Below are 26,836 nucleotides of genomic sequence, written 5' to 3'. Positions count from 1 at the left end.
ATTGGTGTTCAGGTAAATTTAAATTTTTAGAGTAGACTCCACACCAGGAGAATACAGTTTGATCAAAAATGTTTATTCCATGGTGAAAACATTCCTGTCTCTCTCGCTCTCACACACACACACACACATATACACACACCCAATTTTCTTTATACAAACAGAAAAATTCCATAGTATAATGCATGTGATGGGACAAAAAAAATGTCATAAAAGTGACATAAGGATGAAAGTGATTGGCTTTTGCAGTTCATTCAGAAATAAAAAGAAACTTAAAAAGTCGTCTCAGCGCGGTCCATCAGGAAAATCAAAACAACTGAAGCCGTTTCTTTTTTTCCATTTGACATCAGAAAAAATATCACCCTAAGGCAATCTTAAGAAAGATCAGATGTCATGTTTGTCTGTGTAGGACTGATACAAGCGAACATCCACACGCTCCACATTGTTCAGGCTGCTTCTGAAAGGCATCAGGGGCTGTAGTAGTAGTAGTAGTAGTAGTAAGTAGTTCATGTACTCGTTTTTCCCGGAGCTCCTCAGCATTCCTCTTTGATGTAGATTTGTTCATCTGTGTCGGACTCCATGTGCTCCAGCCGGTCCGTCTGTCCGTTCATTATCTCATCAGGGGTTTTCATGAACCTGGTGAACGCATCAAGGAAACAAGTTTATTAATTCATTGAGGCTTCTGGTTTTAGTTGAATTTTTTTAATTATTGGCCTTATTGGCCAGCAGCCCACAGGAGACATGGACTAAAAAACTTCTAAATGGACTTCTAAATCTGAAACTATATCACGAACAGCTTGACATTTCCCGAAAAGGGTGTCTTAAAGTTGATATACCTGAATAGAAGTCTTTGCCCAGGCTCTTTCCTGATAATGTTGAGTTTGTAGTAGTGTCTCAGTGCTCGCGACATCTTCTCGTACGTCATATTGGTCCTGTTCTGTAAGTGGGAGAAGAACAAAAGTGTTATTAATGATTATTATGTGGCTGCAAGAGGTCATGGTTTGTCCATATGTTTATCACCCCACGAAGTTGCCTTTTAAGACGTGGAGTTTGTTTTTTTTGTTCAGCTATTCACGTTATCATTCAAATGTGGAAGAAATCGGACTCCACTGTCAAGCGGTCACAAACATCAATAACAAAGAAACAATCACATGCAACAAGCTGTTTTAAGGAAGTTAACATGGAGTCCGCTGAAGTCAGCGTTTATAAGGAGAGCCTAATGGCTGCTACTTCTGTAAGAAGGTGTGTGAATGTGAGTTGGGGCCAGCACTGGTGACATCGTGATGCAAAACATTCATGTATGTATTCATCAAGTGACTCCAGCCACTGCAGAATTGTGACAAACTTTGGTTTAGCATTGTGGAAAAGTTGACTGTTGAAGACTGAGGTCATACTGTGAAAAATCAGATCTGTATCTCACTTAGGACCCCATATAAAGGCTTCTGATCGCCCAATCAGTGTAAGCCTAGTGCTGTAAATTCTCCACCAACTCGTGCGGGAAATCTTTAGCTGCTAAATGCTCTGCTATGTTCACCAGCTAGGTGCTAGCTTTGTCAGTTTTGCTGTCTGGTGCTGGGCAGGTAGACAACAGTCTGTTTTTATAATGGGTTTTATTCAAGCTCTTTTGCTGAGAACAGCTGCCTGCTGGAGCTGGTAACAAGGTTGATGAGGACGTCTGAGTTTGTGGGTCGTAAAACTATAACAAGGTAATTAAAAAACTGTAAGCCAAAGGTGACCTGCAGAGTTGGGTGAGATTTTTTGTGAATTCATCACTCCGAGCAACAGATCCCGCATCTTTTTTGACTCATTGTTGATATATAAAATATTGAATCGTGAGGCTTTAAAATGCTCTCAAAAGGACAGTGATGGAGGGGAGGGGTCCCTGCTCTCTGAGTCACCTGCAGCCCGATCAAAGACAACGATAACTGAGCACCCAGAGCGCTCTGCGCAGTGTGTGTTCACCTTGTGATTGCCCCAAAGCCTGGCCAGGCCGTTGGGGTCCATGATGCGGAAGACTTTGTTCTCTGCATCCTCCCAGCGGATGTAGTTCTCGTACCTGCTGTCTGACAGGAGCTGGTAGACGTAGTCCCACAGCAACCTGCAGTCTGAAGGACGCAACAGGGAAACACAACAATGTGTTTGCATGAGACAGTATGGAACTTCTAGTTACGAGTGAAGCTTTGTGTCACGTCCTGCAGCCTCTGTAACGATCTGCTCATGCTGTGAATGAAGATGTGTTAGATAAAGATACCAACTCATGGAGCTAAAACCTTCATCCTTATGAGAGCTAAATCTTACCTGCTATTCGTCCAATGGGTATTTGTTGCTCCTCTGGAGGAGACACGGGCATGATGACGTGGTTCCTGTAAAGTGCCTCCTCCTGCTGCTGCAGCAGATGCTGCTGTTGCTGCTGCTGGGCCAGCGGTATCTGGTGTTGGCTGTGGACCTTCTCCTCACGCCCATTCTCAAGCGTCGCCTGAGACGGGGTTCCACCACGACTGTGCCTGAAGTCACTGGCGGCAACTCCGCCACTCCTGTTTGGGCTGAGGAACAGGGGGTTCATGATGGCGCTGGGCATGAGCTGGATGACCCGAGGAGGTACCGCCTCTTGTCCCCCAGGGCTGCCCGGGCACGGGGCTTCACGGGGCGTCACACAACGGCCGTTTGGCGCAGCCGGGGACACCGACAGAGGGTACATTTCCTCAGGCAGGTGGTGGTTGCTGTCAGGCAGCTGGGAGAAGGTCTGTAGGGGGTCTTCATTGGCTGGGCGGGGGTGGTTTGGCTCAGGAGGGGATCGTCTGGTGGTTGGATGGTGGGGCGAGCGGGAGCGGTGCCGCAGCTCGATGGTTGGTGGATGCTGGGGGAGTGGCTCTGTGCCACGTGGTGCACGCCGTACCGTTTCTAGGATTACGGAAGATAACGTGTGATAAATATCTATAGCTGAAAAATGTTCTCATAAAATACCAGTGGAACAATATGTCACCTAGATATTTATTAGACAAATATCTGATTGTTCCAGCTTCTGAAACATGACAGTTTGCTGCTTTATTTTGTCTTGTTCTATGGATTTAGGACTCTGAAGACGCTCAGCTTTATTAGTGATGTTTGGAAAACATTTGGGCGTGATAACATTTTTGTGTTTGCCCTACAGGTGTGGCACCAGAAAACAGATACTTGCGATAGCGACAGAGCAGCAGTATGAGACTGTGACCAACCCTGGCTTGAAACTGAATCAACACCCGAACGTGACAATTCAAATTCAACATGATGAGCTTCACGAACATCTTATCAATTTCAGGACCGGGGTTCTTAAAACCTAATCTAAGACGTGCTTTTTATTTTGTCCACAGTTGTTCATGTATCTGAAGCTGTGCCAAGCCTGAGATAAGCCAAACACATACAACAGTTTCTCACAGAAAATGCAAATACAGAGCATGAAGTGAAGTGATGTATTGTAGTTTTTATATTTTTCCACAGTCATTTAGCTATTTTCCCAACTCGTGCTGAAGTTTGTCCCCACTGGTAAAACGTTAGGTGTTCATTACTGTTACTGGCTTCTTGGTGCACTGGCCTCACACAGAGAAGACCAGTAGGTGTCACTACTGTCCTACCGTTAGGCAAAGAATGCTCAATACATTACATTATTTTTGTTGAGTTTTAGAAAAAGTTCTCTGGTTTGTGTTGGAAGACAAGCAACGAGGAAAAATATCTACAAAATGGCACTCCAAACGAGGAGGACGGCAACAAAGCAATCACTGCGATAAGCCACTGGAGAGGTTTGACACGAGCTTGTTAAAATAAAGCAGCATTTCCTCGTGGAACAGGTTTTACTGTCAACATGTAAAGCTATGATGATTGCTAGTGTGTCACATTTCCTCAGATCATAGCCAGAAAACGGTCTCGGGTATTTCACTGAACGTTATCATTACTTCCTTGGTAACAACAAATACTGGTGTAAAGTAAGGACTTCTCTTCGACTGATGCCTTACACTGATACAATTTACCAGCATATCTTTAGCACCAGATAGACAAAAATATCATCTCGAATTATCAGCATTTTCATTCCAATCAACATAGTAGTTTAGATGTCTAGATAGATCTAAAATGACCATGCCACTCTGGGTTGTTTTGTTTACAGCTTTTATAGGCTTCTTTTACCAAAATATAATTTATGTTTTTATACCCAAACATCCCATAAGGATCAGGAATATTGTGTAGGATTGGATAGGATTTTTTCACATTCACTGTGAACCAAACCTCGAGCATCAACACTCAGCTACAATTATTACTTTAAACGTGAGAGAAAGTGGCATCACTTAAATGATGCCTATGATTATAAAGGTATCAATTACCCCGCTGTCTACAGCTATCTAATATTAGATCACTGGGAAACGCCACTGTAGCTGTTGTAGCTTACAACTATAGTTTACGATCTTGCTTTGGTTAAGTTGAGATTAGAGTTTTGGTATCATGAGCCTGACTTTCTACGAGCGGTTCAAAAACATGGTGAACCATACCTTACCTGACATTAGCATAAGAGATCAGCTACATTTGGTGCATGTATGATATATATAGAATAACAGAGTAACTACTATGAAATTAGCCAACTTTATAAAGCGACCTACACTATATAGACAAAAGTACTGGGACAGAGCTCTTCATGGGGATGTCTTACAGGATTTGGGCTCGGTCCCTTACTTCCAGAGGAGGGAAATTTTAAGGCTTCTGCATACCAAGACACTTTGAACAATGCTATGCTTCCAGCTTTGCTGTGATGACCACGTGTTTTTTATGAACAAAATCAATCATTTTGTACGCATTTATGGAGGAATGTAGGTTCCAATAAGCCTTCAGGGTGAGAGTACAGTAAATTTCAATTTTCAGTGCTTTCCAGCAAGGTTTATACAATAAGTTTAGATCATGTGAAGATCTTTTCAAATACATCTCATTTTTGAGCTGAAAATGTATTAAAAGAGAGCGCTGAAGAAGAAAATGGCGTTTACTGGACTGACCTTCAAGCTTCAGGTGCTGCACAGCGCTTTCAGGCAGCGAGTGGAAGGAGTTCCCAGGGAAGTACGCAGACGGGTAAAACACATGGGGCTTCCTCTGCTTCAGGATGTGCTGCAGCAGCTCATACAAGACGTCCCCTGCAGAGATGCAAAAGTCAAAGGTTACCATATCTATCCCTGCAGCATTTCACGGCTGCATAAAATGGGAAAATTAGCATTGGCGTAATCCACAGAATCAGGTTTCCCTTCTTCTTCCTCTCTGCTTTGCAGGCAACAGACATATTGAGAAATAATGGAAGAGACACAAAGGAGGCAGTCACAACGTTAGAATGATGGTCTATGACAGGGTGTTGAGGAAAATCAAGACTAGCTTGTTACAAAAAAAATATTTCACAACTTGATGACCCAGTGAGCGCAGAAGGGGCCAAAAAGTGAGGTTCACTCTCAAATGAGTGCACCCAGTGAGTTTTCTCTCTCAGACCAAGAAGGATTTTACTTCCACAGAGCAAAGTAATGCATCGTATTTAATGAAAAAAAAAAGAGGAGGCGGAAGTTTCCTTCAGGACACAATACCCGATAAACTTAAAGCTTTAAGGTTTAAAACAACATACCAACATCAAGGTATTGTAGGCTGCCTAGTGGACAACACAACTCAGTGTTGACACAAGTAAATGGGCCGTAGCTCTGTATGACCCCAGTATTCTCCTCTAAGTGGTGATACAGTAGTGGTGACACGGGGCACAAAGCCTGAGCAGGAAGTTCACCGAATGATTAACAGCTATTTGTTTTGCCTCAACGACATCAGCGACGCCTCCTTCCCGCCTAACAAAACATTTAAATGGTTAACAAATCACCTCGGGTACAGAGAGTGTGATGTGAACAAAGACTGCCATCACATATTACCTTTTCTTTTAAAGGCTTACCATAACAAGGAAATGATTCTCATAAAGGAAGTGATGGTGAACACAAGAGCACAAACAGATAAACACACACACCTCTTTCAGTTCTCACTTTCTGATCCTGTGGCACTGAGTTGCACTTTGGGGAAAATTCCTGCTTTCTGATGCATCAACATTTGCTTTGATTCTGTTAGTTTGTTTTAATAGTTTAGGTATACATACAAAACAGACTGTTTGTCCTTAAAAGAAGAGAAATGTCCTGTCATCTTATAGTTAGTCTTAAGCAATATATAAAACACTCTCTTTGGTTTAAAACGTTTTCCATTAGACATATTCAGGTTGAAACATGTAACTGCAGCGTAGCTTTACAAACCGTGTGGATGATTATTGTGGGTGAGGTTAAGACATTCCAGAGGGAAAAAAGCATTTTTATTAGAGCTTCTATGGAGAAAAATATGGCAGACAGCAGAGACTGATGGGAACTGCAACCATCCAAAGAGGAAACAGACACATCACAAGCCAAACAATGTGATCTGTTCCCTAAAAGGTCCCTTTTTTAATGATGTCACTTACAACAGGATCAAGACATCCACCAATATTGAAATGTAATCAATCACAGAGAGATTTATCTCTCCAAGCCTTGAGTTTTTGTTCCAAGAAAAAAAAAACAAAAACAAAAAACACAACAAAACAAAACAATCTCAGTATCATGTAGAGGCGACTAAAATCAACTAATAAAACCTGCAAAGATGAATCACATTTTCCGAAATGTTTTTCCCCCAGAACAGGATATGAACCTTTTTGCAGGGTTGAAATGGAAACATCAGCTGTCAGCTGGGCCACATTTCTCTATGACTACTGATTCTTCTTCACAACACGTAACATATTTTTAAAAATGGACAAATTGGAGTCTCTAAATATAGGACACGCACACTGAACTGAACAGAGCAACTTTCACTTACTTTTTGTTTGATCGTACGGAGGATTAAAAATGAATTATTTGAATTAACAAATGCTGCAAATAAAAAACTAAATGTTAAATAAAATAAATCAGATCAGAACAAGTATTTATTAAAAAAAAAAAAAGAAAAGAAAAGAATAAACCAAGCCGATGGGGTCAAAAATTAAATATATTGTCTTTGTGCTGTTTTCAACTGTCAAAAATGGTTGGTTTATTGTTTCATTTATGTTTTGTTAAAAGTGTTGAAATCAGGGTTGCATTTCACAGTGCTGATCACTCATTTCATCCCACTCTTATGAGTATCATCTTGAACCGCAGCACACAGAACTGACTTCATCCCTGACTAAGTGTGTGTAACGTAAAATTTCCAGGACACACAAACCGAAACTGAATCCTGTTTCACTTACTGTCAAAAATAGACTTCCAAAACTCTGCACAGGAGAACAGTTAAGGTTTTTTTTTGTTTGTTTGTTTTTTAAATTATTATTCTCACACCCTTGGCCGCTAGTGTTGCTGGGCTAAAAACTGAGGTTGGTTTGTACTTCCTGATCAACCGCCTCCTACTTCCTCTCCCAGCAGCCTCACTGTGAGAGCTGCCTCCCTCCACCATCGCCTGATATTGCAACCTTCCCTCCTCTGATCCAGCTGACTTCATTGATTTTTAAAGGGTGTCCCTTTGCTGTAAACACACTGCACTGGTGCTATAATATTAATCTGAACATCTGATAAAGGGTCACAGCGTTTGCCCCAGTTAAATTTTGCCGAGAGACAAAATGTGGTCATGGATGCTGATTTATCGAGTGCTGCACTCATCTGCTAGGATATTCATTTATTTAGATTTGCTAGATTTGTTCATTCATTTTGTGAAGATGGTGTCACTTTTTTGCCTTAGAAAAAAGAGCTTCTGTAATTGCACCAATTTTCCACAGCTTTTTCTGCAACTAGTCAGAGTGTTTCCATGATCTAAAACTGATATTCCTTCCTAGTTGGTAAATCTTGTTTTCCAATCTGGATCTTGCTCATGTTGAACTTAAAAAAAAAAAACATGGCTAATGCATTGAAGGTGACTCATTTGTTAAACATTTCACTGATGTTTCCACTTCTACCAGCCTGGAATATGCCTCTTATATCTCCAAGAAACCCATGAAGAGGTGAAAAGAGTACCAGAGTGGGGGGATCTGTAGCGGAAGTCCTCCTTAGTGAGCAGCAGCAACGCTTTGCCGTTCATCTGGAAAGAGCCGCTGGTGATCGGCCGCAGAGCAAACTCCTTCTCTGCCCATCGCAGCCACTGGGCCACATCATCCCTGCTCCAAAAGACTGGCTGCAGACCTGGAGGGGGATAGATTTGGGAAAAGTGGAAGAAATGAAAGGAAGAGGATGTAGTGAAGGGAATTGAGACCAGGGTTTTGTCAATTAGCAACAAGGTGGAGGTAGAAGGGAAAGAATGGGAGAAAAAAAAGGATGAGTTCAGTGAAGAAGAGGCAGAAGGACGGGGGGTTGGGGGGCAAGGAAGGAAGAAAGAAGGAAAGGCAGGAAGGAGGCGATGGTGAAGGGGAGAGAGGAAAGGAGGAGGGGAAGAGGGGGGAGGAAGGAAGGAGGCAGAGGCAGTAAAAAGGATATTGAGGAAGTGGAGATAAAAGCCAAAAGGAGGGAGTGATTACGGGAACGGCAGCAGAGATAAAGAAAAAAAAAGATGAAGGAGGAGACAGAGTCAGAAGAGGAGAGGAGGTTAGAATAAAAGATTAAAAGATGATGGGTTAAAGCGAAGAATACAGAATGAATCACAAGTGTAAAAAAAAAGAGGGGGAGGGAGATGCATGAGAAAGTCAGTCAGACTGTTATTTTATTTGATCTGCTATGATCTGTGCTGTTCTTTGCTCTCTGAACTCCACACAGGCACATCAGAGGACGGACTCTTTATTAGTTTGTGTACGAGCAGACAAGGACACATGGAGGGAGAGAGAGCAGAGGAAACAGCAATGACATTATCTCTTTTTTTCCTCTCTCCTCCCTCGCACTCTGAAATGCTTTTTTGTTTTTTTGTTTTTCACTGTCGTGGGAACAGGAGTGTAAAACATCTGCACTGCTGACCAGCATTTAGAGGCAACAGGAAAATAAGAGATTGTGAAGAAAAATCTGTTTCAACTCCATGTTATCAAGAATTCATTCTAATTGTAGAAACGTTTCTCACATCTGCTGTGAACGCAGAAATATTCTTCTGAAAAAACCTGATTTTCAACCTCAGGTGGTGAAGGTTATGTCTTGTGTGCAGATTCGCTGATGGAAAAATAAACTCGGTCAAATTCTAACTAAAACGGTGCATGGCGGTTACATTTGATGTCATTTATTTATACTGTTGAAGGACTAGCTAACTTACCTCGAAGGCAACACAATTATGCTGCTAATTTTACGCCAGCAGCAACCACCATGGCTACATGCTGAGGCTAATATGTTAAGGTAACAGATGGTAAAGAGATACACGTCTCATGAAAACCCAGACTATATTGTTGGAATTGTTTTTGAAATGCAAACCACTACGGGTTGCAGTCTGGATTTAAATGCAAGGATTCTGGAGTCTTTGTATAAGTATTTGGTTTTCAGCAGCAAGTCAGCTGAATTTATAAGAAGAAATAAAAACAAATGAATACTGCTCATGTAAATGTTATAAAGTGAACATACATATTTGAGACAATTTGAGTGTAATGAAGTGACAGAAAACACCTGTCTGGAACCTTCCACAGGTAAATATATAAAAAGGTAAAAAGAAGCATCTTCGAAGGGGGTGTAAGAACTTTTTGTGGGTGTAAGAACTTTTTTTTTTTTTTTTTTGAGCGCTAGGCTTCATTACATTAGCTTCCTTCCTCCTCTTTCACCAATTCTGTTTTATTTAGAGTTACAAATCAAATCTGACCAAGTCAAATGAGCTTTTGTTCTCTGACTCTGTGCACTGAGGCTTATGTCATCCAGAGATTACATCTGAACATATTTTCATACTGTGATATTCTTGGTATTGGCTGACATAAAGGAATCTGTATTTATAGCCTTACACATAAACATTTCTGACCCTTATTTATCTCGGTTAACACAGATACTGCCACCTCATCGTATCATTTTGCACTCTCTGTGTAACCCAATGATTTACAGTATGACTCAGACTCCCTCCCTCTCTTCTTCTGTCTTTCACATGAAGACTTGCAACAGCATATAAGTCGAGGACGTCCATGACACCCACATGGAGCATAACTACTCATTTCTTACATCTCACTTATCGCCAGGCCTCAAACACTTCCTCTGGGAGTCGGACAGCTGTTATCTTTGGCCGCCAATGTCACTGTCACACAAGTAATAGGAACCTTGTGCTCGCTTTCAGGCCTCTCCCTGTCTCAGCTCCCCACTCCCCACCCGTCAAACAGAGGAAGTTTTCACAGAGGGCAATCAATATAAAATGAAACCCTGTCTAGCTTGTCAGATTCCCATTTCTCCCCTTTCCCTCTAGTCCTCTATATTCAGATAGTGGCACAAGCGTCGCCGATAAGCCTGCGAAGGCCTAGGTTATCTGAAGCACAGCTTACAGCCTGTCAAGCTCTGACCCTCAGCTTGTCAACAGACATCCTAAGAAAGTGTCAGGGAATGGGATACAGGTGTTTCACAACCACAGGAGCTAAGATAAGGAACCATATTTGCTCATATTTCTTACCGGGTTTCTACTTCGCTCAGAGCATTGACTTCCTGGTCATGGTGGAAATCATAGCTGGGTTACATTATCTCTAACCATCAGCATGTTTAATATATTGTATGTAAATCTCCTTGTTTGTTTTGTTGAATATATATATATATATATATATAAAAATAAAAAATCTGTCATAAAACAACTATTCCTAAAATTAGGACAATTAGGACCAAAAATATGTCCCTTTAGTAGCTTCTACAAATGGCTTTAAATTTAACTGGACTATATGACAGCAATAGAACTAGGGTGCACTGGAATACTTCTAAGTGACTGCATCATTGACTTTCAATCAATATTGAATCAAGCTGCCATCTGCACTGAATGCACCAGCTGTGCGTTCGTCTCTCGTGGCGGACTTGTGACAGCGGCGAGGTCGGGGCGGGCAGCAGTGCAGCCCAGGTCGCGAGGTCATGGCTGCGGTATGCTCTCTCCAGGGCCAGAGAGAGGTGAAGCTCTGCCAAACTCCCTCCGAGATCCGGTCTGCCGGCCTCAGCCATCTGCACAGAGCCCAAAGGAGGAAGCAACAAGGGGAGCAAAAGGGAGGAGGACGAGGAGGAGGAGGAGGAAGAAGGGCGCCCAAACAAATGTGTCCCACAACGCACTCTGGCAGGAAGCAATCCAGCATGGGCTCTGTTTCAGCACAGGAAACTTCCTGCGGTAAGGTTAGAGAGTGACTCCGAGAGGTTTATTAAACAGTAAGACTCAGATGAGAAAAGGAAGAGTGGAAACAGAAAGGAAAGAGCGATGAGAGCAGCAGCCGATAATGTGTGAGGACAAGGGAAAAAAAACTGAAGGCAGATGAGGTAAAATAGCGGGAACAAGAGCCTGAAACAAAGATGGAAAAAGAGGAAGGAAAGACAAACAGGAAGGGAAACAGACTCTAAGCCCGTACTGAAATGAAGCTCACAGACAGGGATATTGTGCTCAGCCCCGAATTCCTGCTCATATCTGATTGTTCTGAATGTTTATACGTATTCTTAGATGTAACCAATATATGAGTACAGCCGACAAGCTCGTTCAAGCAATCAACAAGACAGCCGCTACACTCACATGGCACACCATTCCAACAAATACCCAAGGAACCCCTCACTCTCATGCTGCCAATGCTAGACACTTCATTCGGCAAGTCCATCCAGCATCAACCTGTGGGCTCTGAGTCTACTTTTCTGCTATCATCACTCCCTACTTCCTGAGGTACAGAGCTCGAGCTCACTTGGGCGAAGTGACAAATTCTGAGCCAAAACATCAAAACAAAATATCAACATTGCATTCACACAATAATTACTTCTATGTGAGCTTGCAAATTGATCCGAGGTTGTGTATTAATATTGTGTTCTACATTGCAACTCATGTACATTGTGAATTTATAAGATTTTTTTTTATCTGGGGAACAATCTTGCTTTGTGTATGGATTTTTGAAGCTAAACCTAATCTGTCTTTGGTCTGAGCCTTTTGCCTTCAGTGGTATTTACAATATGGCACTTTGTTCAGAGGTATGCTGAAACTTTCCAAATACACTTAAATACATCCAAATTGATTTTAAGCAAGGGTGGAAGCGTGCCAAAGATGCTTAAGTATTTCCTGCAACCAATTCAAGGATTCTATGGGGAGCAAAATCAGTCAAAATTTGAATCAGAATGAATCTCTTCCAATAACATTAAAGCCTGTATCCATACCTTATCCCAGGATAAATAGATAGTGAGGCTGAAGACATGAATGAAGTCAAGTGTCTCCCCAAATACAAATCATAACACTTATTTTTTTCCCGTCTCCCTTGACGTGTCCTCCATGCTGACACTGTTCTGCAAGTTGCCAAAAAAAATATGACAGCTTCAGGTGAATCACGAGCATGGAGCTGCAGCCTTCTCAATGCTGACTATTTCGGATTTTGGTTTTGAAACCTGAGTCACATTAAAGTTGCGAGTTTCAGGATCTTATTTTGTATCTCATATCCATGTGATCTTGACAGGAACTGATTCTGATATGACGGGAAACTTTCTGTTGCAGTGTAGTCAGTCAGACACAAACATCGTTTGCTTACTTATAGGTAGATAGAAAAATGGATGGTATGGGCAGGAAGTGAGAGGAGAAGAGAGAGAGCACCTTTGACCCTGACACGCTGTTCCTTCAACACATTCACACACTTCCTTAAGTTGATGTCCTTTCTGGTTGTTTTCTGTCAGAGAATCTGTTGCAGATTTGTTGACGGTTACAGGAGTAAAATCAATTTCAGTCTTTATCGTCATTAGTCTCTGCCTTTGTTGAATGCATCTCAGGTTTTCAGTGTTCATTACAGCGCGTGTGAGAGTGTGTGTGTGTTTCCGAGTATGCATGTGTTTATATTGAATAAAACCGTCAAGCATGACAGGAGAAGGATCCCACACCCTTGACTAAACCGTGGACTCTTAATCCTCTCTGATGACACATCATTTTCACTCTGTGGTTTCTCAGGCCCCCGCTCATGCTCACGCACACACACATACACACACAGAGTGCACAAGTTGCCAAGGCAACTCATAAGCGCTTGGGATGAATGAAGAGAAGAGGAGGATGAGATCACTGGTATCTTGTTTCGTTGTTGCAGTACAGAAGCCCTCAACTTCCTCTCACAGCCAGACGAGTTAATGAGGTCCGTCCTGCTGTGGAGCTTAAAGGTCCTGTCCAAAATCTCTGTTTAGCTCTGCACGGCTCACCAACACTCACGCCACTGCCATACAGCTGCTTATTTTTCTGCCATCCAACTGCAAACTGCAATGTCTGCCTGTTGTTACTTGGACTGCCAAAACTGGCTTTCAACTAAAACAATTTGACAGTAAAAGGTCCAAAGTTCTGGGGGCAAGCATCCAAGCTCAGCAAAGATGAACAGACTTGGTTAATTTATTTGTTTCTGGTTGGAAACTGATATTTGTTACTGAGCTAACTGACCGGTTTTCGCTGTGCCCCAGCTAATGATCAACTGATATTGATAATTAGGAATCCAAGAGACCAAAATTTGGAACCGAAGTTTAGAATAACCAGTGATAGAATGTACAGTATCTAAGTTCAGTTTACTCAGGTGTTACAGTACAGTAGAATTTTGAGTTTTACTGTTGCTTCAGCTAAAGAAACAACTAATGATTTATTTCATCATCAGTTCATCTAGCAAAAATATTTCTGATATAATCAATTATTTGTTTAGTATACAAAATTTCTGGAAATAGGGAAAAATACCCATCACGATGACATGAGAAAATGGGATACATTTTAGGGGAAACTACATGTTTATTTACATGTTAACCTCATATCATATCACATAGCATGGGACACAATTTAGGACGAAACCTGTTTAAATTTGTTAGCACTAACATCAGTGTTTTTGCTGGTTAACAACATAGCTAAGTTAAGTTTATATAATTAGCATGTAGCAGAAAATTAGGACACAAGTTAGGAGAAGCTCATATTACAATGTTAGCAGCAAGCACACTGAACAGCGAAGCTCATGCGACGCTCCTCAATATGTAGCTAATTCACAGCATTTGATCGTAAAACTAAAGACAAGAGAGGTTGTGTTGTTGTCCACCTCCATTTGGACACAAATCCATCGGACTATGTACAGTGTCTATGGACCTTCCCAAATAGATTTGGCATTAGATTAGCCATCAAAGCTTTCAGTAGTACTGGCTGAAAAGTAAGACAAGTAGGAGTGTAAAAAATATTAGTACACTCGACTATCATGATATTATGTTTCGTGTTACACTGTCTAGATTTTTAATAATAATATACATGAAAAGATTTGTGGCTGCAGTTCATTTGTGTTGCACTTCAACCCCTGACTGCTAGACAGCAGTGTTGTAATATGTCTGCAGCTGTTTGAGGCCTATGAAACAATACATCACCTTGCTTACAGTATCGCAATACAGTACCCAATGCACAGCCCTGTAGATAAGACAAAGGAAAGTCTGAATGTGTGGGAGCCAAGATCCAAGTATTAAGTGGGCTTTACCAATGGTGATGTATATTAATTTCTAATAATCTTAAACAGCTATTTATCGAATGTGTTCACCTGGTCTAGTGCACCATACATTTCTGAGCATTTCATTTGTCTTTATTTGCAAACCTGGAACAAAACTGGCCACAGCTGTAGTTTGAGTCATACAGGAATATGAAAGTCTCACATGTTGTTTTAAGTTAGAAACCCCTGACTTTCAACAGGCTAAATATACACAGACAAGACATGACTGATGCACAAAAAAAATGTGAGGATTTCAGCATAGCCTGAACTTAGTGAACTACAACTAAATAAACAACAAAAAAGCATTGCTGCATCAGAAAGGCTGGGACTTTGCTCTCCAAACTCAAAGCTCCTTAGTCACTCTGTTCTTTAGTAAATGTTTGCCTTCTCTCTCGAAGCACAAGTAGGCGGATATTGGTCTTGCTATCTCAACAGAGAAAAGATTTTTCTTTCTCCAGACAGAGGAGGAGGAGGAGGAGGAGGAGGAAGAAGGAAGGAGGAAGAAGAAAGAGGGCCGGCCATGACCTTCTAACACCCTGACTCAGCACGTGGGTATGAGAGCAACACATTTCCACAGTTAATTCTCACACACTATTCATCTCTCCTCGCTTAGTATTTCTTTCTGTACACTGATTCCCTGTCAGGTGGGTGCGGCAGGGGAAAATCCACACACAGTCACACACACACTTTTACTTTTCAGTCAAGATACCCCACCCCACCCCCACCCCTGCCTCACATTCATCCTCTGCTTCCTCCACCGGCATGCACGTGCCTGTCCCAGTCCAGCAAATCTGGACTTCATCCAGTCAAAACAAACATAAAACAGATCATCAATCACACGGAACTTTTATGGCCAGGAAGTAGTACGACCTGTTTTTGATAGCTTGTTGTTGAGCACAGGAGCAAGCCGGCTCTTGTAGGTTAGTTCCTGAATCCAGCGTCAACTGCCACTCTTCCTTTTGTTCAGGGGCCAGTTTTTTTTTTCTTTCTTTGAAAATGCAGAAGCTTCAAAGACATTTGTTAACTAAATCAAAAGGCCTTTGCTTGTCCAGAACACACACACACACACACACACAAACACCCTGTGAGCACTGTATATACTCTTTGGTTTCTTTCCCATGTGCAGAAAGTGAAGGCAGCATTGTGCATTTTCACACCTAGGCGATCACGTCTAATGCATGTCTTTCAAAATAAATATGTTTTCATGTAGCTTTCCTCACACTGAGGACCGCTGGTTACCGATTTTTGTCTTTTATTTCCATGTTTTTATATACCGCAGAGCTACGGGAGTTTTAGTAAAGGCGGAAGAGTAAATCCATCACAGAATCATTCTGCAATGTCGTCTCAGTCTTTGTTGTCAAGTATTCAGTTTTACGTGGGTTTCAACACTGCTTTTCCCAGAATCGGCTGTCAATTAAAGGGGAACTCTGCTGATTCTACAAGTCACAATCAATTTAGTAGCCACAGGGAGTTTTATACAACAGTTGTACAATGTCTGTTCTGTGGCTCAGGAAGAGCTTTGTCAAAAAAGAAAGACAATTAAGTGACATCACTTTGGTAATTACAAAGTTCAGTCCAGCTGGGGACATTTGTTGCACATCATCCCCTTCCCTTCACCTGTGTTTCCTGTCTCCACCATCTCTGTCTAATAAAAGCAAAAATACATTGTTGTCTGCTTGTATGAAGCAATAAAGGATGTTGATTTCAAAAACACTGTTGTATGGTACATAATACATAAGTATAATTACAATTAGTATGTAGGATGGAAACGATGAGGAGCTCTTGATACGCTTGGGAGTTGCATTGTGGGTAGAGCAGAATCCAGTGTTTTGGTTTTAGGGACTAAAAGTCAGGATATCTCAGTCCCCAGTCCTTTAATTTTGAACATTTTGTTTTTCATCCGTCTCACGCATGTCCCCCAGCTTTATGAAAGTGCAATCCAAAATCTCCAGAGTTCCCCTTTAAAACAGTGTTTTCTGCCGCCTGCCTCTGACGAAGTTTGTTTCTGTCGGTGGTCTGTTGCTTTGCTAAATAACCAGCTTTATTTTTATTATTCTAAACATGTCAGCAATATCACACACATCAACTCCTGCGTGGCAGGAAAGAGCAACTACCAAACCAAGTGTTCACAGCGAAAGAAAGATTTCATCAACTGGGTATTTATCAAGAGAAAGAGCATTTGTGCTTTTGTGAATTTTCCGCTTAAATCCTGAAATCAACACACCATCAGTCAGTAACACGTCTGTGTTCATTGTGGCGTTCAGAAACGCCATGTGTGAGTGTGTCGCGAACAGGAAGAGAAGGGGGCTGCGCTCGGCTCACTCGCTGGCATGTGAGAACAGTTTCCCTTTCAGAGAAGAAAAGAGAGCCAGTTAAAACACACACACATACACAGACACACACCCACACACACGCACGCACACACACACACACAGACAACAACAACAACAACATTTATTCAGGAAGCGCCGTCTGCCCACTCAGGAAATTCCTGAGGACAAGAGCTGCTTCCAGGGGCAGGAAATTTCCCCTCAGAAAGACCAAACACACACACACATACACACACACACACACCACACACCAATTCCCCCAGAGTAAAATGGGTAATATACCACAAAGAAAGGGAGAAAGACCAAAAGAAGCTGGTGAGGGGTTTGTGCGCACACACACACACACACACACACACGGTATACACCTACACCACCTCTGACAAGCTTTTCACAAAGACACAAGATTCACTCACACTCATCCACCCACTCATACAAGCATGCATAGTACAAACCCAGCTGTGAGTGAGTGTGTGTGTGTGTGTGCACACACACCAAGGAAACCAGCTAGTCTTGTTTCCATGGACATAGATTTTTGTTAATCAAGCAGTGAGATATTTCTACTCTTGCAGCCACTGTTCTTTGTGTTTCATGCATGTTTATTGTAAAATAATACTGGAGGGCCTTGTGTTTTAGACCTGTAAATAATTCAGTGATTCCCACTGACTAGCTCTCCGTTGCGTCATGCTCTGAATACGTGGGCGCCATGTCAAGCGATGATGCCTGGATTGCGATTGAATTAAAACTCGACAGTTCATCAGTTAATGTCAGCACTGCTGTATTGTGAGCGATGGCGAAAAACCCTCGCAGCCTTTTAGTACTTGTCTCGGCACAGAAAAACAAATAAAACATCATGGGTGGTTGACTGTACTCCTCCGCTAGGTGGTTAAGCTGTACATTTGTCTACTCGCTGACTAATACTGCTGGATGATTCCTTAAATGACCTGTTTAATGTGGATTAACTGATGGAATAAAACTATTTTCTTCTCTGTGCCTCAATAAAAGTTCAAGCATATGCTCTCAGTTTAGATCATTCACTCTAAAATACTCTACTTCAAAAATATGAAACATAGTAACAACATAATAAATGCAAAGAAATAGAAAGAAGGAATAAAGGGATAGTTCGACCTTTTGGAAAATGTGCTACTTTGCTTTTCTCGCAGAGAGCGTTAGATGAGTAGAAACGTGAAGCTACTGCTGGGAAACAGTTAGCTTAGCTTAGCATGGAGACCCAAAGCAAGGGGAACCAGAAATAGCAGGGCTCTGCTGTATCTTGTCTGTTTCATCCGAAATTTCATATAAAATTATACTTCATATAGTCCATAGAGTGTGCTTTTCATTTTTCAATGTCAACACTATGGTTTTGTGTTAAATCTGTAGTAAATCTATAATATGTGCTCATTCACTCCACCATGAATATACATGGAAGCAAAAGATTTCTTCAGAGTGACTACCATGCGATATACATGTGGTGATTGCACAACATCAGATGTATTTACAATGAAATGTCCGTAATTTTTTTCACTGATTCAGTGCAGCAGACAGGAAACAAAATGGAAAAAACAATAAGAAAAATCTGGTAAAGCACAAGTAAGATGACAAACAACCCCCCCCCACACACACACAAAATCTAAACTGAATGTAAAAGTATATTTTAAAAGGAGAAAATTTATCCTTCGTATATTTTCATGAAGATGGGGTTTGTAGTGTGTTACAGTGATGTCTGGCTGAAAGGGTTAAAAATCGAGCCTGGTAGCATTCTTTAGTGTGAGGAGCAGGCTGCAACTCTCCCCGATCTAATCCACTTCCTCCCCAGGAAATGGAGAAGGCGGATTTCTGCCCACACTGCAATTTCCTCCCTCATTCTTTTTCTTTCTGTCTTTTTTCCCCCCTCTTCTTCTCCCTCCTCCCTCCTCCTCCCTCCTCCTGCTCTCTTCCTTCCCTCTCCCCCCTCAGGACAGAACTCCCTCTGAGTGTGGGGGTTAATGGACAGCTTGTTTTCAGCACATGTGTGTTTAGATAAGCGGGAGGAGAAAGGACGAGCAAAGGTGTTTTAGAGCGTGTGTGCGCAGTGACAAAGAGTGTGTTGCCGTCTGTCTGAGGGAGGAGAGCGGATCCCAACCGGCAGCAGCCATAAACTAAACACTGAAGAGGAAAAAAAAAGACATTTTCCTGACCTGCAGATGTGTGAGAGTCATGTCTGTGTGAGGAACTGTGTTTGAAATCTGATTAAAACAAAGTAGGACTTCCACATGTCTGCGGATGTGAACTGACCCGTCGGTTGACTCGACAGGAAACTCAACACGGACCTGTTGAGCGTTCTTCCTTTTTCTGCAACAATGCAAAAGAGGAAGTGGGCTGAGGGAGTTTCCTGTGCATCTCATCCAGCCTCAGCCTGTGCTGCTGGCCAGCCCACCACCCCCACAAAAGCCCTGAACTTCACACTTGCGAGAAGAAAATAAATAAACTGGTTAAATATTGACGGACACATGGACAAAGCAGCTCAGGGTTACTCTTTGAACGTCGAGCCTATCTCTTGGCACCGCTCCAGCCCCACCTGCTTTGTGATTGGTTAAGCAACAGTCAGCCAGTGCAACCGAACCAAAAGCTCCCCAAGAGTAATAAATCCAACAGTTTGAGTTCATTTCATTTACTTACACCTTTTCAAAACGTAATCATTGACTGCCTCACCGGCAGGCTGTAAGCCTCTCAGCTTTGCTTCCTTTCTTGGTACAATGAACACTTCAAAATTCAGATAGTGTCACATAATGAGCGGTTCAGGTAAATCTGAGGCCTTCAGCTAGTTTTCCTTGGTCCACAGATGTTCTTTTTTTCTACTATATGTTGGGTTTGTTATGATTAAAAGTAGACATCAATAGACAATCGATGCTTCCAAACAAAAGTCATGACTTCCAACTACCAAAAAAAATTGACATCCTTTCTTCTTCTGATTCGAGCTACTCTCAGCTAATCATGATGTGTGTGCTGGTTTTTCTACCTCTCTGCTTTGCATAGCAGTTTAAGCTACCAGCGTTTAAGCCTAGAAATCAAACATAACTAATGCTAAAGGCGCCCTGCGGGGTGCTTCGTAAACAGTCAACAACTATGTTTACATCCAGTGTTAGATAAACGCATTGGTGTATCCTTGAGGTCTATGAAATATGCTGAATGTGCTTCCTGCCTAAACTATTTAAAAAATATTGTATTTGACTTCCCTGTTCATTCACTTAATCGTTGCTCTCCATTTTTAAAATAACTGATGTCGCTTTCAAGCAACACAAATTCAGTTGCCTTCAAATATCGACTTTTTCCCAAACAATTGTGAGCAAAGTGTAAATGTTTACCCAAAAGGAGAAGTCTTCACGACACCCACATGCTCAGTAACTCAGTACATCCATCCATCCATTTTCTATACCGCTTATCCGCCTATCCCAGCGGACTACGGGCGAGAGGCGGGGTCCACCCTGGACTGGTCGCCAGTCAATCGCAGGGCCAACACACAAAGACAGACAACCACACACTCTCACACTCACACCTAGGGGCAATGTAGAGTAGCCAATTAACCTAATGTGCATGTTTTTGGGATTGTAAGCTACCGGTCATATCAGACCAAGTACTACTCTATCATCGAAGCCCCTCAGTGTATTGAATTGAGCAAGCATGCAGTTTATTGGTTATGACTTTTCCTTGGTGAGGGGAAGAAAATAGCCTCTCTTTAGTTATTCTTGTAAGTCAGTTTCAACAACCTGCACAGCTGCATCAGTAACTCTATTTTCCAGCCTAAAGTCTGATTGGCTCAGCTGCTTTTCAACGGGGGATCACCTGTTATTGACCATGAAAGCTTTTTGAAACACTAACCAAAATCTGAGATGTCTTAAGGCATTTAGACTTGATTTTATTCAATAACTGTGAATATTCCACTTCCAAACAACCAATTACTGTTAATGTAGTGGCAAATATTTTCCAATTTCCCCCAGGGATCAATAAAGTATTCCGACTCTGAAGTATGGACTAATTCAGCTTGCTGATGCATTCAAGAGGTTCAAGGGCACCTCTAATTCAGTGGTCAGATGAAATGTAAACATCTTATGTACTTAAAGGGCTAAACTGAAATATGATCCGAGAAGAAGAAAATATGCAGAAACACATGAATATGAGTGCAGCATAATTTTTGTTCACTTTTTCAACTCTGCATCCACATCCCACACTTAAATTTCAAGTTTCTCTTCTCCATGTGGTTGGGATTACACTCTGAATCCTACTGAAATTTGCATTCTTTGTCCCTTTTTTTTCCTTCACTTTTTCAATCCTTTCACTTTCTTATCAGTTTGACATCCTTTCTTCTTCAAACATTGCCAGCCTTTGCGTGTTCTACGCTCCATGTTATCTGCACCCAACTGCTGTGTAACTGTGGGTTATTCCACTGCAGCAGGTCTGTCAGTTCTGGTCCAGTGGAAAAGTGTAGGGTTCAGGTGTCTGACCCCAGATCTGCCTCAACACCTCACAGCTGAGAGGTCCAGCATGACTTGGCCAGCACTCATGCAGTGATAATGATATGTGCGTGTGTGTGTGTCTTTGTGTTGTCATAATTGGACGTGATGGGTTTTAACTACAATGTGATACCTCACAACATATTTATTTATTCATGTTGGCTCTTTGTGCCTGATAAGGCTGTCTACAGCTTCCGTTTGCTGTTCTAAGCTCTCACATCATCACCTGCAGTAGCTCGAACTGGATTTACAGAAAACCCAAAGAAACCCCCCCACCAAAATCCCCCCCACCCCCCCCACACACACACGTACCGACACAGTTTAATTGACAGGTGGATTCTTCTTCTTAAAATCTGACTTTGAAGATAAAGATTACATCCAAACAGAAACATTTAAAGCGCAAGATGTTAAAACACCAACACGAATCAATCTGTCCTGCTCATAGTGTGTAGAAGTCACTGCTCATCTGGGTGTGTGTGTGTGTGTGTGTGAGAGAGAGTGTGAGTGTGTGTGACTCACGCAGGTGCGCGGGCAGCCTGGCAGGCTCGTCCTCCATTCGGCTGGCTGGCCTCGCGGCGGGAGCATGGACGGGGGAGGAAGTGGAGTTTGGCAGCGTGTTCGCGGAAGGACTGAAAGAGCTCCTCTCCTGCTATGAATAGACACAGAGACACAAAGCATGGCTCACAAAGCTCCACGACGCACCGGCCCTGAACCCAAACAGCCCCACGCCAACTCGCCTCGCCTCACCTCGCCGTGCACCCACAGCATCAGCTAGCCTCATCTCTGTACACAGAGGAGTATGTGCTTCTAATAAACTGACACACAGACATATCATGCTGTGAAGACACATATCCAGAATGCCATACATGCTTTAGCACATGTTGCTTTTTTAGGTCCTGAACTAACCAGTGCTGTTAGTAAAGGTGGCTTAGAGACAACACATCAATCATTTGTTCTCTAAAAATGACAGAAAATAATAACACATTTTCATCACAACTTCACCACAACAGCTCAAGGTTTGAGCTGAGGTCTTTAAAATGGACGACCAACAACCCAAAACATGTCAATTTAAATGCATAATAATAAAAGAAAAGCATGACCTTTTGGAAGCTAGAATAAGTGAAGTTGTTATCTATAATTATTTTTTGTTGGCATTTTGTTGATCAATTCATCAATAAATCTACTAACCATTTCTTTCTTCTTTGGTGCAATACGTTTGATTGCCAAAAGACACTAAAAGCAGTCTATAATTCGGGCTGCAAGCGAATCCCTTCCATTGACAGGTCTCCATTATCATTTGGACTGGTATCTATAAGCGTCAGGACATTAGGAGTTACGTCATACATCATGGCTTCCCAGAGCTGGAGCTGATGCTGCGTCTTGTTTAGTCTGACCACCATTCCAAAACTCGAGTGTTATATTTACAACATGATGGAGGGACGCAGCAAAAACTCTCACAATTTTAATTTTGCTCTCCACTAAGAATATTTTTTTCTGATAAATTGAGTAGTTGAGTAATTTGATCTGGAACCATTGTAGACATTTTTCAGTGTTTTCTGATGTTTTATCAACTCAATAGTTAATTCCTTTATGAGATAATCAGCAGATCAACTGATAATGAAAATAACTGTAAATTGCAATATGGATTTCTAAGGACTATGTTTTTTTAAGATGTTAATTTCCACTACTATGATAATTTGAACAGCTATTTCGGTAGTTGTTTCATGAGTTCAGCAAAAGATTTCATTTCTTTTTTTTTTTTAAAGGCATTCCCAGTAAATCACTAATTTTGCCAGGTGTGATAGCAACAACAACTAGTAGTAACTGCAGTATAATTCCAGATTCCCCAATTTTCTTTGCAACAGAAACATCTGAAGCAATGCCAGTTACAACTCCAAGCTAAAAAAAACCAAACAGCAAAAACACATCCAATCATCCCCGAACCGGACATATCCACGTGAGTACTTGGTGAAAACCTTGACCAGAAAGTGTTCCTGAGTGAAATTTGATTTTACATTATACTTACACTTTTGTATAGGACTATTCAGTTATTCAGAAAATAATAGCAGTCTTCTTCAGGAACAGCACGCTCAGTGAATCTAGGTTAAGATATGAGGTTTTCCAGTTTGCGGTCATTCTCTGTTGACTGACTTCCTTTCCTGCAAATGAGGGCATGAGCATGAAGCCACTTTAGTTTCTTGAGGAAATGAAGCTTAGTTTTTTTTTTTTGCTTTTTCTCCCTCCTCTTTCAGCCTGCTGTCACCACCCAACCACTCCGAGACCTGCACACCAACTGCATGCACCAGGAATTTCCTGGGGAAGCCAAGCAATAATCTTTAAGTTTTTTATTTCCTCCTCTCAAAAGGGAAAGGCTTGTCTACCCCCACTTGACATCAACTTTCTAAAAATTCAGCTGTCCAGAAAAATGACACTTTTGAAGCCGGGTGACAGAGGCAGTTTGGACAAAGCTTGTGATAAAGACGCTGCAGAAAAGGCAAAGGGATTAGTGACAGAACTGGGCTGCGGTGTGAAGGTGAGGGGGAGTCCTGTCCACCGACGGCTGAGGTGAAAACACTTCTCAGAGCCAAGTGCTGATAGTTTGTCAGAATGAAACAGCAATCGAGCAGTGACATCAGACTCGGTAATGAGAAGTCATCCCTCATAAACAAAACGCTAGATTTGACTTTCTGTCATTGAACAGCTGGTATTGTTTTGAGTTCACTTCAGGCTGATCTTGACATACCAGATAATATTTCTAGAATGTTTACTTTATCCCATTGATTTTTTTTTTCAAGCAAAATGCTGAAAAACTAGTAAAAAAAAATGCCTATCACAAGTTCCCAGAACTCAAGGTGACATCTTTGAATGTTCTGTTTTTTTCCCCTCACTTTCAGTCCAAAACCAAAAGACATTCAATTGAAAACAACACAAAAGCAGCAAAAACCAGCACCAGTGAATATCTGCCAGACACACTTCACCGTTCATGAAAACTGCAGTTTCATTGCCCAATTTTTCGGTTCTGGTTCCTACTGAGACTCGGTGCAAGTCTGTGTGCTGATCACTATTGATCGTAGGCTTTTGTGGGGTTTTTTCCCCTCACTTTTCCTGGGGCTGTAACTTTGGATTATTTTCATTACTGATTAATAAATAATGAATAATTAAATTACAACACATCAAACACGGTGACACATGCCACCACAAGCACTGAGTGTCTCTACACTGTTTACACAGGCCAACCAGCAGCCAAAATATTTATTTGACAACTGACATTTAAAAAGTGTTTTTCCTTAACAAATAACCGACTGATTTTGTTTTTTGGAGAATCAATTTGTCAGTTTATGGCATGTCAAATAAATTGCACAAGAGTACAAGATGATTCCTTTAAAAGTCAAAGTCTGTGACAGCCTCGAAACCCCCCCCAAAAAAAATGTTCATTTTCACTCAGTAACTGACAACTGGTCACCATCAAAAGAAGCATCCATTAATTCTCCAAATCAGTGGCAGTAATCTGATCCTATTCCAATATTCCTTCTGTGTTATAGACCTTTCTGACAGGGAGTTTAAGAGCTCCGGCTCCTCTTTATCCCTGCTGCTGTGCTGAGAATCCTTGTGAACGCTCTCTTATCTATCGATGCTCTGCACATACTGCACACGTTTCTAAATGTGTTTGTGTGGAGGTTACAACATGTTCGCCCACCGGCTTTGATCACTTTTTTTTTGTATGCGTGCGGTAAATCAAACGTTTAGCGTGTCACAGACAGTCACGACTTCTTCCCATCAGCAGAGCGGAGGCGAACTGAGAGCGTGCAGGAGCCGCGAGCAACAGATGACTAGCAAAACAAACGCGCCTCAAAGTGAATGGCGCTGCCGCCTGAGCTCCATGTCTGGAAAAGGTGATACGCAGCTATTGTGAACCCCTGCGGAGGAGGTGAGGGAGGAGGGGGGGGACATCACAGCCACTCTGTGAGGGATTTTAAAAACCTGTAAGAGCAAAGTGTCTGCTGAGGGGGGAGACAAAAGAGGACAGAATGAGCCGAGTGTGTCACCTTGTTCGCAGCGGAGGAGGATTCAGACATTATCTCCCGTCAACTTCTCTCCTTCCACTTTCCCGTTGTGCTCTCTTTTATCTCCTGTCCTGTGTCCCTATAGAAACACACACAGCAGCAGCAGTAGAAGAAGAAGAAGAAGAAGAAGCGGCAGTCCGACTGCTCGGCTTGTTGTTGTGGGATAAGTTGTTTTTTTCATGTAGGCTGCTTTTGATTGCTTTTATCTGCTGCTCCGGTCCATAGCGCGGCTGTCGGTGCGAAAACTTCTTTTGTCTGCGTGTGTTTTCTCTTCATATGTCGGCAGCGTGCTGGTTAATAATCCCTTCCTGGAAGAGCAAGACTAAAGAGTGAGAGAGACCGACGGACTCTCTCTCTCTCTCTCTCTCTCATTGATCTGGATGTGTGTAAAACGGCGAAATGACGTGAATTCCCAGCATTGAGCCTTGCCCCCTTTTAAAGGGAAACCCGTAGCAGGAAATCGCAGCAGGTCGCGAGGCAGACAACTACAGGCTGACAGACAGACAGACTGATTGGCTGACAGACAGATCGAGTGGTTTTCTGTGTATTTTTTGATCAAAACTTAACACACAAATGCGGTTGCGCAATAGGCTCAATGTCCACGCTTTAAAGAGACAAAAAGCCGCAGCAAAAGTGTAGAGGAGATAGAAAGAAATGACAGCCTGTAGGACATATTAACGCCATATAAAGCCAACTGTTTCTCACCAGTTACTACATGTTTTATTGTATTGTTGGAATATGACTAACTTAGACTAGATTCAAACACAGTAGGCCCACATAGTCAGACGAGGAAATGCTGTTTAGAATCTAACCAGAGGTGCAAAAAGCAGTAAAGTGCAGAGTAATGTACATACATGCCAGTGTGCACATTAAGGGAAGTAATCTCAATATACATTATAAACATTGTCCTGAAGTCTATTATTAACAAACAAATGAGACAACATCTACTAAAGAGATGTAATACAAACTCTATAGGCACAGGCTAAAGGAATCTAAAGGATATATAAAAAAGAAATGAATAATAGCCTACATGTTGCATAACATATAAAATAAAAGGGAATTTACGCTGTGCTTTGAATTTGTTGTCATGGTGATTCTACAAGTCAGTACATCGAGTTTTACTAGATATTTTAGAATATTTTTTGCATGCTGAATTTTTCTTGAAAGATCTTAAAAGTGAGTGATTATTAGTTGCTACAGTCACAATGGAAATCACCTTCATGTAAAAAGGCACTAAGACGGGTATAAAGCGGTTGTCAAATCGAGACAATCTGAGGCTCTTCAGCTTGGTCCAGTTTTCCAGGGACGCAGAGGCAGAAATAGTTATTACTGTTATATGCTTCACTCTCACCGCTCACACATTTGTCT

At 41.8% G+C, this 26,836-nt stretch overlaps 1 protein-coding gene across 2 annotated transcripts; it reads right to left on the bottom strand.

Moving 5' to 3' along the window:
- Positions 1 to 52: 52 nt before the first annotated feature.
- etv6 (ETS variant transcription factor 6) lies at positions 53 to 25,918 on the bottom strand. 2 transcript variants are annotated; one of them, XM_046378664.1, is made up of 8 exons: positions 25,451 to 25,918; positions 21,924 to 22,053; positions 8,031 to 8,195; positions 5,010 to 5,144; positions 2,296 to 2,898; positions 1,960 to 2,102; positions 834 to 934; positions 53 to 633 (listed from the first exon to the last, which is right to left on the bottom strand). In XM_046378664.1, exons 1-8 carry the CDS (start codon positions 25,478 to 25,480, stop codon positions 531 to 533), a joined length of 1,410 nt encoding a protein of 469 aa, XP_046234620.1. In that variant the 5' UTR covers positions 25,481 to 25,918; the 3' UTR covers positions 53 to 530. The 2 variants fall into 2 exon arrangements, with proteins under 2 accessions (XP_046234620.1, XP_046234621.1); XM_046378665.1 differs by having other exon boundaries at positions 21,924 to 22,050; positions 25,451 to 25,914.
- Between the last annotated feature and the right edge of the window lie 918 nt (positions 25,919 to 26,836).

This window comes from Scatophagus argus, chromosome 22 (genome assembly GCF_020382885.2).
Source record: "Scatophagus argus isolate fScaArg1 chromosome 22, fScaArg1.pri, whole genome shotgun sequence".
In the NCBI taxonomy this organism is placed as follows: Eukaryota; Metazoa; Chordata; class Actinopteri; family Scatophagidae; genus Scatophagus; species Scatophagus argus.
This window is presented reverse-complemented; position numbering and strand designations above follow the sequence as displayed.